The 15,393-nt window shown below is 56.8% G+C and overlaps 1 protein-coding gene across 2 annotated transcripts in view; it reads right to left on the bottom strand.

Annotated features, from left to right (window-relative positions):
- Positions 1 to 15,393, bottom strand: part of CAPZB (capping actin protein of muscle Z-line subunit beta) — a 128,658-nt gene that overhangs the window by 13,290 nt on the left and 99,975 nt on the right. For both annotated transcript variants that reach the window (XM_080803167.1, XM_080803166.1), the window contains exons 5-6: positions 4,340 to 4,481; positions 3,941 to 4,057 (exon numbers count right to left, since the gene is read on the bottom strand). In XM_080803167.1, the coding sequence (XP_080659293.1) occupies positions 3,941 to 4,057; positions 4,340 to 4,481 (259 nt within the window). The remainder of the gene's footprint in view (positions 1 to 3,940; positions 4,058 to 4,339; positions 4,482 to 15,393) is intronic.

Here is a 15,393-nt window from a genome sequence, read left to right as displayed (position 1 = left end):
TACCTTGGAAAGCAGGCCAGCACTAATGCACCTCAGATGAGTTACGGGACTGGCCGCTAGGATGATGACAGAAGCATGAATTTCCTCATCAAAGCCCAAGAGCACCAGGTGGTCCAAACAGGCCCACGGGGCTCGGTAGGAGGTGCTGCTCCTGGCGAGCTGGACCTGACCCTGGCCGTGGGCTGGTGGCTCTGACTGAAACTACCAGGAAGGCTGAGGATTAAGTATTTGTCCGGGTCTCTGTCAACTGATGGAATTGTAAATAGTTGGGAATGCTAAGTGGGGCAGGAAGCCATCTCTGGATATGGATTTAGGATTTCCCACCAGGGCCCGGGTAGCAGGGTGTGGGGGAAGTGGGCGGTGGTAGAGCTCGTGGCCTGGGGGCTCGGCTGCCCTCCCCGGCCAGTGGTTCCTGGAGGCCAAGGGCCCGTGTCCACACAGAATGATGGGCTCTGCCCCAGTGAGCACCAGCCTTGGATCCGGGAGGAGTGGGGACAGCCCTGCATGGGGGGCCAGCGACGGGGACCCCCGAGATCCCTGGTGGCTCCGGGCCACTCTGACTCGGCAGAGGCAGTGGAGGCTTTGCACAGAGTCTCCAAGGCTCCGACGGGAACCCCAGGCTCGGGGACAAAACACCTACTCTGTGCTCATCGAATGCATGCCATGCTCCCATGACTAGGCTACAGACCCGCCCAAGTCACCAAATTCATCCTTTTCACCATCTACTCTATCAAATGCAGGTATTAAAAGTACTGAGTTTTTATCTCATTTAAACAGCTCATGGGGCTCCTGGGTGGCTCAGTGGGTTGAAGCCTCTGCCTTCGGCTCAGGTCATGATCTCAGGGTCCTGGGATCGAGCCCCGCATCGGGCTCTCTACTCAGCAGGGAGCCTGCTTCTCTCTCTGCACTTGCCTCTCTGCCTACTTGTGATCTCTCTGTCAAATAAATAAATCAAATCTTAAAAAAAGAAAAAAAGAAAAAAGAAGATATCTGCTCAGGGTGCCTGAGTGGCTCAGTCGGTTAGGTGTCTGCTTTCAGCTCGGGTCATGATCCCGGGGTTCTGGGATGGAGCCCCATGTTGGGCTTCCTGCTCAGCAGGGAGTCTGCTTCTCTCTCTGCCTCTGCCCCTCCCCCTGCTTGTGCTCTCTCTCCGTCAAATAAATAAGTACACTCTTAAAAATAAAAAGGTATCTGCTGTCCAAAGGAACCACAGTGAAGTCACACACTACTGGCCTGGGGAGCATCCCCTGGAGGGTGTTCTCCAGGGCACGGTGCTGCGGGCCACGGCTGACTTCAGGGACACCAGATGTTCCTGGGTCTGTGCCTTCTCCCTTCCCATGGAGACACCGCAACACGCGGCATGGGCACCAGGCAAAGGCTACCCGTTGGGACGGGGCTGTCAGGGCTCCTACATGCAGACATGTAGGAGCATCCGAAGGGCATCTGAACCGGAAGGTAACATGAGTCTGCTCTGGGGGAACCAGCTCGAAGCTCACCGGAGACATACGTGGAGGGGGACACCTTGGACACGGGGTAGTAAGGACACCGAAGCAGAAGACCAGTGAGAGGCACGTGGGAGCGGGGACAGCCTGACCCGTAAGAAACACACACATTCATTCAGATGAGCAAAACACACCCCTCACGTTTACTGCTCTCGGTCCGCGGTTCCTGGCTCACAGCTCCCCAAACCTCTGGAATCTCCTGAGCTACCTCGGGACCATCCTCTGCCGGCCTCCTGGCCTCTGTCACTGCAGTCACTTCAGAGCCCCCCAGGCGCCCGGGGGGTCCTGTTACTCATAACGAGCCCCTTTCCCATGGGGTGCCTGGGGGGGCTCAGGGGGTTAAGCCTCTGCCTTCAGCTCCGGTCACGATCTCAGGGTCCTGAGATTGAGCCCCGCATCGGGCTCTCTGCTCAGCAGGGAGCCTGCTTCCCCCTCTGCCTCTCTGCCTACTTGTAATTTCTGTCTGTCAAATAAATAAATAAAATCTTTAAAAAAAAAAAAAAAGGGCTCCTTTCCCACAACAGCTGGGCTCGTGTTAACGGGGTGATTTTGGAAAGCGCCTCAAAATGGGGGCTGGTAGCCCAAGGAACTCTCAGTCCCCCCGATTTCCAGGCAGGGGAGAAGAGGGCTTCAAAGAACGTTTCCCAGTGCCACCATGCTGGGCCCCAAGCTCCACTCCGAGAGGACAGAAACTCCTTTAAGACCTCACCCGACGCATCCCCTCACCGGCGGCTGCTTTGTCTCCTCTGCTCCGTCAGGCCGCGCCCATCTAATGAGTCCGCGGGTTTCCCGAGCTGCTGTGGGCCACTCCAGCAAAGTAATCGAACCCCAGGAGGATTCCTAGCCGGTTGGTCAGGAGCACAGGGGACACCCTGGACTTGACACTGGCATCTGTTGGGGGGCAGTCTTGTGGGGTCGAGCCCTTCCCCTGTGGGATCTGACGCCCACTTCAGGCAGACAGTGTTGGAGGAAGCTGAACTGTAGGCCGCCCCGCCAGTGCGCAGAGAACTGCTGTGGTGGGGGGACCCACTCTCCGCCTGCGGCAGGATGGGGTGTGGAGCCTGAAAAGGGTGTGTCGGTTGTTAATGTGCATAGACATTACCTAGAAAATGTTACATTCAGATCCCAGGCTAGGGGGTCAGGGTAGGGCCAAAGATGCCTGCAGGTCCAACGAGCTATCTGGTGCTGCTGACGCCGCTCTGGGACTGGGCTGCAGGCGGACAGGCAGGCGTCCTCAGGCTGCCGGGGAAGAAGGCTGGCAGACTCGGCTTGCCTGCCGGCGAATGGCATGCGGGGGGCGGTGGGGGGGCTGCGACTAAGGTAGCATCTTCTTGCGGGGAAGGGGCGTGAGGGGCCTGACAGCGTCCTGCTCTCACCGACACACAAGGGCTCTGGGCAGTGTCGCCGGCCAGGCCGGGAGCACAGCAGGTGGGGGCCGGCGCTTGGCTCCGCTGGGCGGGAGGCCAGGTGCCCCCTAGGGCTTGCTGCGTCCCAGCCGCGATGGGGCACCTGCGGGAAGGCCCGCAGACCCGCTTACGTGGGTCCTCAGCTCGGACTTCAGCCTTTTAGCTCCTTTCCGGAGACGCTGGCTACGACGCCCCAGCAGCCTGCCGCCCACCCCCATTGGCGAGAGAACGCCCGTCGGTTCTCTGCACAAAGCACCCCCACGGGTGCCCAGCGCCTGCTGCCGGCCCACAGCCTCCCCCCGCCAGTAAGCAGCAGCCGGATTTGACTACAGGTAACCGCCCCCTTTTCCATCAATACCAACCCCGGCAGCCACACGACCCGCACTCTGGCTAGCTGGCTTTGTGCCCCTCAGCCTCAGGAACAGATTCTGTGGGGACGCCTGGGTCGCTCAGTCATGATCCCAGGGTCCTGGGTTGGAGCCCCGCATAGGGCTCCCTGCTCAGTGGGGAGCCTGCTTCTCCCTCTCCCGGCCACTCCCCCTGCTTGTGCGCACGCGCTCTCTCTCACAAATACATAAAATCTTAAAAAGGGGGGGGGGGATGATTCTTTGGTGGATACAAGTAACTGAAGCCAGGGAGACATTTCTGGGCTTAGGGCAGACTGAATTTTGAAAGAGAAGCTCTTTCCTCCAGGACAGCCCAGGGCTCGCCGCAGCGCTCCTGGCGTCCTGACGTCCTAGGCCCAGTCACACCACAGGAACCCTGAACTCCTCAGTTGGCTGAACTGCCTGGTTTCCGTTTTTGCTTAATGGCAGGGTTTTACTTCTGTCACTTGCAACTAAGAGTCAGCACCGGAGGGATCTAAGTCACAGCAGTGACATTCATTCATTCTACCTTACCAGGGGTCCAGCCTAACAGTCCCAGGAACGTTTTAATGTAAATACCTTGACCCAAAGGTAAAAGCCCTCAAGACCAGATCTCTGACCCTGTGGAGATCCTGTCGGACACAGAGGCTGCCCCTGGCACCCCTACCTGTCTGGTCAGGCTGCCTCCGAGGTTCATGGTGCCGGAGCCAGATTTGTTGGTCTGCAGCCAGAGCATCACGGTGGAGGTCAGCTTGTAATGGGCGGTGCGACCGCTGGATTTCTCCTGTGGGAGAAGACAGGGGTCAGAACCCCAGGGGTGAGCCTGAGCTGGGGTCATTCTCACATGTCCCTTCCTTGAACGAGGGGCCACAGCACGACCTTATAAAACCCTGGCTGGTCCCTAAAGGGACTGAATCTGCAACCACAGGGTCTTTATTGTTAATGACCACTGCAATCCCGATTTATCTTAATCGAACTGGCTCTGGGGCATTTTAGGAGTGACCGGGGTTTACGTATCACAGCATCCTCCCACCACCTGGAGAGGAGCGTGGGCTGGGGAGTGTACCTGCACTTCTACCACGTGGATGGAATCCCAGCAGCCCTTGATCTTCTTTGATCCGTCTCCAGCCTTCTTTATGAGAATCACTCCAGCAAAGCCGTGATCCAGATCCCAGAGGTAGACAGATGAGACGCCGCCTTCAAAATACCTGCCGGAAACAGGCCCACGTGCCCATGAGACGCCAAGCCAGTCAGATTACAGATCAGCCCAGGGGTTCATTCGGCAAAGCTTCACCTGAATGTCCGGAAGGAAGGCCCCTCCCTCCCTCCCTGTGATGGTTCTGGGCCCGACTCTTGCGCATGTCCTGAGCACCTGCTGGTTGGGGGCAGGGGTCCCGGAAAGACCAGGGGCTCAGGATGAACTGGAGTTCGAGTTCTGCCGCTGACCCGAGCTTTGCAGTCTTAGGCAAGCTTACAAAACTTCTCTGGCTGCACGTGCCTTCCAGAGGAAGGACCCAGCAAAGTGTGTGACATGGGATGGACATTCGATGGGGGTCACTGCTACCTTCCGGGATGGCTATTCCACAGGGGGGGTAAAGGGGAAAAAACCCAGAGTAGCACACTCCTCCCCACCCCGAGCCCCCCCAACCCTCTCCGCCCCCCTCCAAGCCCCGGCTGCCTGGGTTTCTGTTGGTCTTTTGGAGCCGGAAATGAAGAGCTGAGCTTAGGGCAGAGCTCCATACTCGGGTCTGAGTCGACACGGAAAAATTCCTAACTAAGAACAAACACAAGAAAAGGCCAGAGGGGAAAAGGAAATCAGGCCAGGGTCCCAAATCCAAGAGACTCAAGGCGACAGCGTGGCAGAGCCGGGCTGCTGGGGCCTGGGGGCGGAGGTGGGTCACCAGCTGCCATGTGGGGCCTCAAACTCCGCCGCCGACCAACCGGAACGCTGGGAAACACGCGTCTCTGTGGCCTGGCACGTTCTTTACCAGCGCGTCTATGGCCTCTCTGACCCCAATTAACCTCGGCATCCACAGTGTGGCAGGCACGCCAGGCCCCGCCAGGAGGGCACTATCGTGTCTGAGCACAGGCTCAGACGTGGAGGAGCCGGGCCAGCAGCACGCGTGTGGCAGCAAGCACGGGCTGTGTGTGCAGGGGGGTGCAGCACGGGCCCCCCACTACCAGCTGTGGCCGCACCTTCCCCAGCCACCAACTCTTAATTAAGTGCTCCCAGGGACCAACCATCGGAACCGGGCCTTCATTTCATTATGAAATAAGAACGTAAGACCTACTTCATAGGACTCTTGAGATACAAAAAAAAAAATAGGAAAGTAAATAATCTGACCAAAGACTATTATTGATTTTAATAACGGAAATAAGTGGTAAAAATAAACAGGTCCGTGAATTCTCAATAAAGCTGTTACATAATAAAAATATACATGGTTAACGCTAACATTTCGAGAATGTGGGTGAAGGGTACACAAGAATTCTTTGTAACAATCACAGCAAAGGAAGCATCTTTCCCCATGAGAACCACAGCCTCCTGCTGAGCCGTAAGGTGCCACGGGGCCAACCCACCGCAGGGCCCATGGGGGCCCAAAGGCTGCACACGAGGTCTGCTCCCCTGCCCGCTGGGGTTCTAGCCCGCCGCGGCCACCACATCCTGTCCCTGCCTCTCCGTCTCCACAGGCTCCATGGTGATTAAGCTGTCCAATGAGATTCACACCACTGCCCACCCTCACAGCCCCGATCACCCTGGGAGGCGGGGCTGGTGCAGTGGACGCCCGGGGAGCGGGTCTGCTGGACAGACGCACGGAGGGACCGGCCCCAGGCCAGTGCGATGCAGAGCACACACACGATGGGCGGGTGGGCGTGGAACAGAACTCAGAGATCCAAGTTCCCTAGGAGTCACACCAACACCACTGAGGGAAGAGCAGCCCAGCTGATGTGATCTCAGTCCTGCTGGACGTGGAGGGCTGCTCTAGCACTCGGATTCCCCCTTGGTTGGCTTGTAGGGAGAGCGGCCCCACATCAAAAGGGAAGCAACAGCTCTAAATCTGCAGCTTCTCTCGAGCTGGTCTGACAGAAGGGCCAATAATCCCTTCTTGCCGCTGGCCATCCAGGAGTAAAGACGGACACCCAGTGGTCATTCTCCCCCTTTCGCCCCCCACAGCATGTGGCCCGACCCCCATGATCAGAGAGCGGCGGTGGTCTTGTGTGCCAGGATACCAAGGAAAGAAGCCAGGCTGCCCCAGAAGGGAGCCCAGAGAGACCCCGGGGGCCCGACAGCCCCTGATGATGTCGCCTGGAGACCTGCTCCAAAGCGCCAGGCAGCTGCAGTCCATCCCCTCTGCCCAGTCCCTTAAGATTTATTTTCTTCCGGAAAATGAACAACCACATTATGTTTTATAAGGTGGAACTGGCCGTTTCCACTCCAACGCCCCACCCGGTGGCCCGGCTCCCACTCCGGGCAGCTTCTCCCTGGCATCCTCAGCTTCCTCTGTGGGCCACAGTGACCGGGCCCAAGGTGCCAAGACGCTGGAGACCAGGAGGGCAAAATGCAAACTTAACTCTGACCTCCACTGCTCTTTTTTTTCTCCCAAACTAAGCAATTCGTTGCAAGGACATTCTAAAACAGGGAGATTGAAAAATTAGCCCAGAATACCATATATCAACTTATCCCAGAAATCTCATTTTTCCAAATCCCCTTCCAGTCTTTGTCCAGATGCCTAACTTTCACGAAACGACAAGCAGAGCCACGGTGCCGTGTTGAGTTCGGCCTCTGCGCTTGGCAGGGACTCATTAGCGCTTCTCCGGGGAGCCACACGATCTCGGTAATTATTTTTCGCAGCTGAGGTCGTATTCCACCAGCGAGTACCCTAATTTACAGTCGATCGGATCTGCCACAAAGGCATGGCAGCCGAGTCGGAGGCGACGCTGTCGTCCTGGCTTGGAATCCACTCCCTCTCCCGTCGTCAGGGTGCCCCTCAGCGGGGTGAGGCGGGCGTGCCGAGACCCGGGCTCTGCAGGCAGGGCCCCGACACCACAACAATTCAACAACGGACCTGCATTCCATTCACCAAAAGGCATCTCCAGAGACCGGGGCGGCAGCAAGTCTCAACCTGATGCTCTAAGACAAAGGGAGCAGGGGACTGTGCCATGAGGGAGGGCCGGTTCAGGATCTCCCAGAAACACCAGCCTCTCTGGCAAGCGCCGTGAGGGCCGTGGTGAGCAGGCCGGTGGTAGGGTGACTGCAGGGCATACAGACAGCCCCCGGTTACATGGTTTTCGGCTCTGCTCTGCGAGTGAAGCATTAATTAAAGAGGGACCTCAACAAGTTTTTGAAAATTTATTCTTACCTACTGTACTTTGATCATAATGACATGAAACAGGAAAAAAATAATTTTTATGTGGCTCACATTTATGAGTTTTTACATAAAGGCTTTTGTGGGTATTTTAAGAATGTGCTAAAATGTTGTCTGAAACCACACGAAGCCATCTGAGGAGCCGCCCGCCAGAACCAACAGCGCACACATGGAAGCACTTTAACTGGCCTTTGTATACTTAATGAGTCAAATAGTATTAATATTGTTTAAACGCTAACATGCCATTCCAATAAGGTGGCTCTACCACCGCCACCGCCCTGCGCCTGGGCCCTTGCACATCGACGTGAACCAATGACCAAATGTGGCCCGGGACTGAGAGCGGGCTACAGAGGAAGCCACCTGGCCCTACCCGGGGCTCTGCCAGCGCTGGATCGCTTCACAGGCCCCAGCCATACAGGGAGGGCAGGGGGACAGGCCCAGCACCGATGGCCGCGGCACTGCTGTGTGAGGCAAGGCCCGGAGCTCCCGCGGTGAATGCGCTGGTCAAGAGGGCAGCTCAGAGAACGTGAACGCACAGAGGCCCAAAGACAAAAGCACAGGCTCTTCTTAGACCTGAAACCCACAGCCACTGAAGAGGTGAAGGATCCGGGAGGTGGACGACGCAGGGACAAAACGCAGGGACACCGGAGGAGCACCCCACCCCCCGGGGGCTCTTGACCCATGAGGCAGCGGGGCCTTGGGAAGCTCCGGGAAGACAGCAGGGGGAGAACGACAGCAGGCGGAGAACGACAGACCGGAGTCAGCCTCAGTGCTGGTCTCACCGAAGAGCAAACCCATTCAACCACACGCAGTCTTCAGTGGCTTCCAATACTTTCCCAGTAACGGAAAACACTATCTTTCTGGTTTTTTTCACCTGCCCCCCCCGCCAATATTTTATTTGTTTAAATGATTTTTCTCAAAGAAAACTCTGCTCCCAACATGGGGCCCAAACTCACGACCCCGAGCTCAAGGGTCGCGGGCTCCACTGCCGGGAGTCAGCCAGGCGCCCCAAGGGTGAAGGTGCCCTAAGGCAAATGGAAGGGCAGGGAATTCAGACAGCTGGCACCAAGGAGCCGGGGCAGCTGTGCGTTGGCTCCCGAAGTCAGGCCGTCTGGAAACCGTACTCGATCTCAACATGCAGATACGGGTTTTGTAAGCTCAAGATCAGGGCCCCACTGCCCCAAGCTGGTCAGTGCCCTGGACCAGCCGGGAGCACGTGGCGTGACCGGCAGGACTAGCTCTGCAGCAGCACAATTACAATGGAGCACCCGGTCACATTTACACTCTATCGTCAGATCCCTGAACATGGACCAACTAAAAGGCCAACGTGCCAGTTAACTGTCCTGTCCTCGGAGTTCAGCATCATTTCTCCCAGAAAACGACTCCTGCTCCTGAATCATGTCACAATCACGGACACGGATTCTGTGTCCATAACTCTTCAAGCATAGGACACCCCCCAAGGGGACGGGGAGAAAAGAGGGAAAACATAACACCTCATGCTCAAAATGACCTACTTCACAAAAGAAAGGAGGAAAGAAAATATCTCAGCCCCCGAAGCTTTATGGAGCGTGTGAAGCCAGGCCATGTGTGGAGCCCTAGCACGGACACTTGTTCCGGGAGTGTGAGCTGTGAGCCTGCATTACCCAATCCCCAGTCTCAGCCAACACCGGACTGCACACCCAACGGGGCAGATGGGACTGGAAAGGACTGTGACGTCGTCGGCTTTCACTCCTTCCTTTCAAATCCCCTCCAGGGAGAAGAGCCAGATCTGTGCTCCCAAGATGGGGGCCCCCAACAGGTGATGAGTCACCTGCCATGACCCTCCCGGTTCACCACAGCCAAGACACACGTGCTGGGAGCCAGCCCTGGCTGGCTTCACTCAGATGTGACCTTTTTGCCACATGGGAGCTGGGCCAGGAGGCTGGAGCAGATGCAGAGGCCCATGCCATCACTCCCAAGTCCCCAAGACAAGTCAGGGGCATCATAAGGTGAGCACCCCGCCTCCCCCGATGCTGGAGTGTGAGGGGGCTTCACTGAATATGCCAAGAGAAAAGCAAGGAATATTTATTTGGCACCAATGTGATGCCAAAGACTGTTTTCCCATCTGCAAAACGAAAGAGCTGGATTGCAGGCTCAGTGGGGTCTTTCCAAGCTCAGACTGCCCAGGATGTAGTGGCTGCATCAGGGCCTGTGTGAGGCAGACCCTGAGCACCACAGCACCGACTACCAACATCTTAATCAAGTTGGTCAAAACTCTGCTTACATGCCTCCAGTGACAGAGAACTCACTAGTTTACCAAGGCCACTGTTTTTGTTTCGAAGCGTTCAAACAGTTTGCACTGGACTGGAGTGAAAATGCGCACTGTCAGCCAGAACCACACAAGATAAGAATTTAATGCCCTTCTCTCGTGTAGTCCTTTTAAATAACTAAAGACAGCTTACATAAACCCCAAGAGTTCTCTTCTCCGGCCTTCCCCTTGTCACGATATTGCTCATAAGACACGATTTTAAGTCCCCGCACCTTGGCTACCCTCTTCCGTAGGGGTCCGAGAAATCAATGCCCCGCACTGACGTACCCGGTGCACAGCAGGGACCAGCGCACCGCTCAGGGGCGAGGCTACTGCTCCACCCGGAAGCCCAGGGCCGAAGCCGCGCTCTTGGCCCCCATGCCCCACTCACACGGACACAGAAGAGCTTGCACTCATCTCCGATGCAATGTTTCTTCTCAACATGTTGTCATAAAATTGTCTCCCACATCCTAGATTTTTAGTACGTGGTACGCTGGACCTGAGAATATCACTTTCCACTCAGATCTGTTCTATTTAATTCTCAGAGTCATGGCTTCACCATTTCAATGTACCTTTGGGGATTCTGAGTCTGTTGTTAGTGTCCTATCCAAGCTACCCTTCCTTGGGACATCCTTACGTGTGGGAATATACCTAGAAATAGGGTGCAAACCAGACGAGTACATAACCGAGTTATATATAACGAGTTCTATGCCACGTGCACCAGCTCCCCATCCCGCTCCCGAGAGTCCTAGAGGCTGGAGTGAGGCTTCTGTGGAGAAACAAACGGTCAACTCGGAAGGATGCTTATGGTCTGGGCGTTTTTCTTTTTCTTTTTTTTTTTAAAGACCTTATTTATTTATTTGGTAGTGAAAGAAAGAGAGCACAAGCAGGGAGAGAGGCAGGCAGGAGAGGGAGAAGGAGACTCCGCACCGAGCAGGGAGCCGGATGTGGGACTCGATCCCAGGACCCTGGGATCGTGACTAAAGCTGAGGTAGACGCTTAACTGACTGAGCCACCCAGGTGTCCCTGGACATTTCTTTCAAGCTGGGGGACAGTCTCAAGGCAGGAACTCCCATGGCCTCAGATCTGGCTGGAGATGACGGGGCCCACCAGGGTGGATGAGGGACGGAAGAGCGAACAGATGAGGCGGTGGCAGCAGAAATGCCAGACAGGAGTTCAGACTACACATTTTTAGTGTCAGTCCACTTAAAACAAGTGGGATCCTTCTGGTATCCCATCCCAAACTAGGAAGACTGTCCCTTAAAACATCCCAAACTGTCAGATTACATGAAGTTCTTCCTTCTCTACCCTGTGGGTCATGTCCAGTCTGTTGTGCTTCTGGGACCTCGCCGAGGAACAGCAGTGAGACTTGAGGGACACTCTTTTACCGTACCTGGCACTTGGTCATGACAGTGACAAGGAGGTCACGTGGGCCCTCGTTCAAACGGAAACCCCCCTGCTCGTGGACTGAGTGTATGGCAAAGACAAGGAGAACAAAACCCCGAGGCAGAGCCACTCCACCAGCGGCTGGGGTTTGGCCCCAGAACAATACCTTCTTGTTTCGTCCCAGCCTAAAACAGAGACTGAAGCTGCCAACTACCAGCAGCAGTTTGTTTTTCTGGTCATCCTTAAACATCCTTACAACCTAAAAAGGCACCTGGTACCCACAGGTGGGAACAATTCAGTTCTACCCCCGGGGGAAAAAGAAAAACCTCCCATTTGCTTGGAGAGGCATCTAACACCTGGCCTCCTTCCTCGCAGCGCAGACCAACATTCCTTCCTCACCGGCTCCAAACCAGTCACCACGAGAGGCTAAGCATCCTCCCTGCCCGACAGACGGACGTGGGTGCTGCCCGACAGATGTGGCTTCTGGAGAGCCCACAGAGAGCTAGAGGAGACAGGCCGATGGCCATGACTCTGAGGGCCTGGGGATTGTGGGCTCTCCCCCCATGCTGGTGTCCCTGCTTCTGCTGGGGCACATCCGTGAGACCCTGGTGGAGGTGGCAGGAAGCGCATAGGAAACCGCAAGACCTTCGCAGCCACCGGCGGCCGTCCGAATCCCCAAGTTTCTCTCTCTGGGCCGAGAAGGGCACAACTCCTCCCTCCTCCTAATCTTAGCCAAGGTCTCGCTTGCCCCGTGAGCATGTCCTATCCGCACTTCCCTGGGGACTGCCGTTGGCTCTGCCCAAAATGGAGAAGGGCGGGCACCTGGCTCTGGGCTGGCAGATGCGTGCTGAGACCCCAACTGTCCTCGTGTGTCTTCACCACGGTTTGCAGCACGCGTCCGAGCCCGTCCGTGGACATGGGACAGCTATTCTGCGGAAATGCCCTCCAGGACACACAGGTGTGCCGGTCCCGAGGAAGCACACCGACTGGCTCAGGCACGTGTGGCTTTCATGCCGCTCGCCTGTCGATGCGCCATCTGGATCCCAGCTGCAGCCCTTTACAGCCCCATCACGGGGTTTTTACAGTTTTCTACTTGCAGACACACCACGAAGGCCTCTCTAGAAACAAGGGAGCTGCTGCAGGCACTCCAGACCTGGCTCTGGGACCCGAGTGAGCCATCCATGCTTGGCACCACTGTGACCATCCCCTGGCTCTCCGGGCCCCTGACGATGATCCTGCTGGCCCGCCTGGCCCACGACCCGAGAGTGTCGACAACCCAGGCCTTCTGGAGGTGCCGGCCCACCGCTCTCATCCAGGAGCTGCCATTTATGGGAACCCATTCTGTGTCAAGGGCTCTGAATACATTATTAAGAAAGTTAAGAAAACCAAAACCCAGAGAGTGAAAGAAAGATGCCCCAGCCACGTAGCCGAGAAGAGGGCCGCTGGGACCAGCCTTGGGGGCTGGCTGGCCCCGTGTGTGAGGGCTACCAGAGCAGTGCAGGTGGGCAGCTGGGCTCGGGGCCTTGGCTCAGACTGTGAGGTTGAATTTGGTAAAGATGCACACACACCCACAACCATGCTGCTGTACATGGTGCTAGTTCAAGGTCGGGGAGAAAGTCAGAGGAACAAAGGACACTACACTGAACGGCCGGGAGGTGGGAGCTCACCACTGAGCACCCCGCTCTGGGACGTCTGCGAAGGAGGGTCCCCCACCTCAATGAGGCCACGAGGGCCTGCTGGCTGAACCTTTGTAAGACCACCCACCCTGGATACCTGCACAAAGCAGCCTCCTGACAAAGATGGGTCTACCAGGAGCCTGGGAGGCAGCTTGGCCAAGAGCACAGCTTGACCATCAGATGGACCTGGGCCCCTTCCACATGGGCGTTGGCACCCCAGCATGTGGATCAGCACCATCCGGAGTGTGACAGTGTGCCATATAGTTGCAAGAACCCAAAAGTTCTAGAGGAACCAGAGTCCCTGGTGCTGATGATCTCTGGGACCGTGTTTGTTAACAAAACGGTGTTTTGCACACTCCTGCTTTTCGTTTAACTTTGTTTTAGCAGATAAAAGTCAGACGATGCATGCCACAGCCACCAAACCCAGAGCTGCAGCCTTAGGATGCCAGCCGAAGGGGTCCCATCCCTGGCCTGCAGGCTTGTCCAGACCCTCTCTTTAGGGGCTCGAGAAACCTTGGCAGACAGCTCTGCTTCAGAGCGGTGGCATGGGAGAGCTGAAACAACACTGTCAGGGCAGGGCACAGACCAGCTCAGCACCCCCATCCCCTGGAAAGCCAACAGGACCCTCTCGACCCGTTTCCCTAGTCAGTTACAACAGCACAACCGAGCGGGGCCCAGGTTTCCCCATTAAGTGCTTCCAGCACTTTCACACAAGCCTGAGGAGTGGCAAGCCGGAGTCCCGCAGCAGGCGGGGCAGTTCTCAGAGGCCCTCTGTACGCATGGCTGAAGATACAAATAATACATGCGAAAACCCAAGTACTAATTACGCTGCCGACAAGTGAAAAGCCAGACGCAGACCCCGGCCGCACCCGGCAGTCCCTGGAGCGCAACACATGCGGCACGTGGGGCCCGTCGCAGGGCCTGCTGGAGACCTTCCTATCTGGGAAGACGTCCCACACCTCGGGGCAGGAACAAAAAGTGTTCTGCATCACGAGCCATCAGACCTATGGGCAGGCGCAGGGACGGAGGGCAGAGGGGCCAAACCAAATGGCTCAGGCTCCATCCAGCTCCAGAACTTTCCTGCACGATCCGCCACCCCTTCACGCCTTCCTGCTCAGTGCTTTCACCCACTTCCTAGGGGGCTGGAGTTGTGACTCCGGAGACCGAAGGTAATGGCGAGCTGTTTCCGGTCGTGCAGGCACTGGGCGACCTTAAGCTACAGATTTCACCCAGCCAGACTGAGGGACGAGTGGTTAGGACCAAAGCTGTCCTCCCCCTGCTCTTGCCAGGGACCACGGCGGAGCCTGGGTTCTTCATGACCACCCAAGGCTCAGTGATTCACCGAGAGGCTCACAGGGCTCAGCATGGAGTCTTGCCACCAGGAGTCATTCCGGCGAAAGGAGACCGGGCAGGAGCAGCCAAAGGAGAGACAGGAGGGAAGATCCTGAGGAAACCGGACCCGAGTCTGCGAGAGCACCTCTTCCAGGGCTCGCATACAACGTGCTTCGTTCCCCCAGCAAGTGTGCGACCTACAGGGACGCCCACGGACTCGGCGACCAGGGTTTTTACGGCCAGAGTGCTGTCCACCTGGCGCACGGCAGAATTCCAGGCTCCCAGAAGGGAAGCAGGAGCTCGGCATAAACCACCATGTTTGCGTGAAGAGTTTAAGCACCACGAGCCATTCTTATCAAGGAATGGTAGGGACCCTCCAGAAAGCCAAGTTCCTGGACACCAGCTGAGGCCAGCGCTACAAGGGCAGGAGTCCCACGCCGGCTACTCGAACTCTCTCCCGCACCAGGGCGAACCCAGGGTCATCGGCGCACAGTCCCGCCCCTTCCGAAGTCAGGCCTCCCTGCCTGGGTGTCCTTCCCAGCACCTGCCAAACCGTGCAAACACTCTGTCTGCTTGCTCCCTTCCTCCTGTGTGCACCTGTACCTCTTCAAGCCCTGCGAAAATCTGAGCCCCATGACAGCAGGGGCTGTCCCTGACGCACTCCCCACTGTGCCCTGTGCTCAGAGCATGACGGGTTCTCAGTGTCTGCACAACGAGGTCGTAAATACTCGCCTGTCACCACAGATGGGAACTACTTCACTCCGTTTTCGAGACAGGATTTCCTTGAGGTCTCAGGGTGGGCTGGGAGCAGAGGCCCAGCCAGAATGCGCAGCCTTCCACTGGGGCCGGTGATGCATTCCAGGGCCTGCTACCTCACCGTGTCTGCACCCAAACCACCCTGTGTCCACAGAACATAAGACAGCCACAGGATAACGACCATAAAATGAGAACAATCCTGTCTTCCTGACAGCTCAAAGGTCACCACGTGGACCTGACGAGTCAGTCCAAGAGAAGCCTTGCGGGGGCCCCCCTCAGCCCCTAAGACAGCAGAGGATAAGGAAACAGATAAGGAAAC

This window comes from Martes martes, assembly GCF_963455335.1.
Source record: "Martes martes genome assembly, chromosome: 4".
NCBI lineage: Eukaryota > Metazoa > Chordata > Mammalia > Carnivora > Mustelidae > Martes > Martes martes.
Note: the sequence above shows the minus strand (reverse complement) of the source record. Positions and strands in the feature narration are given on the sequence as shown.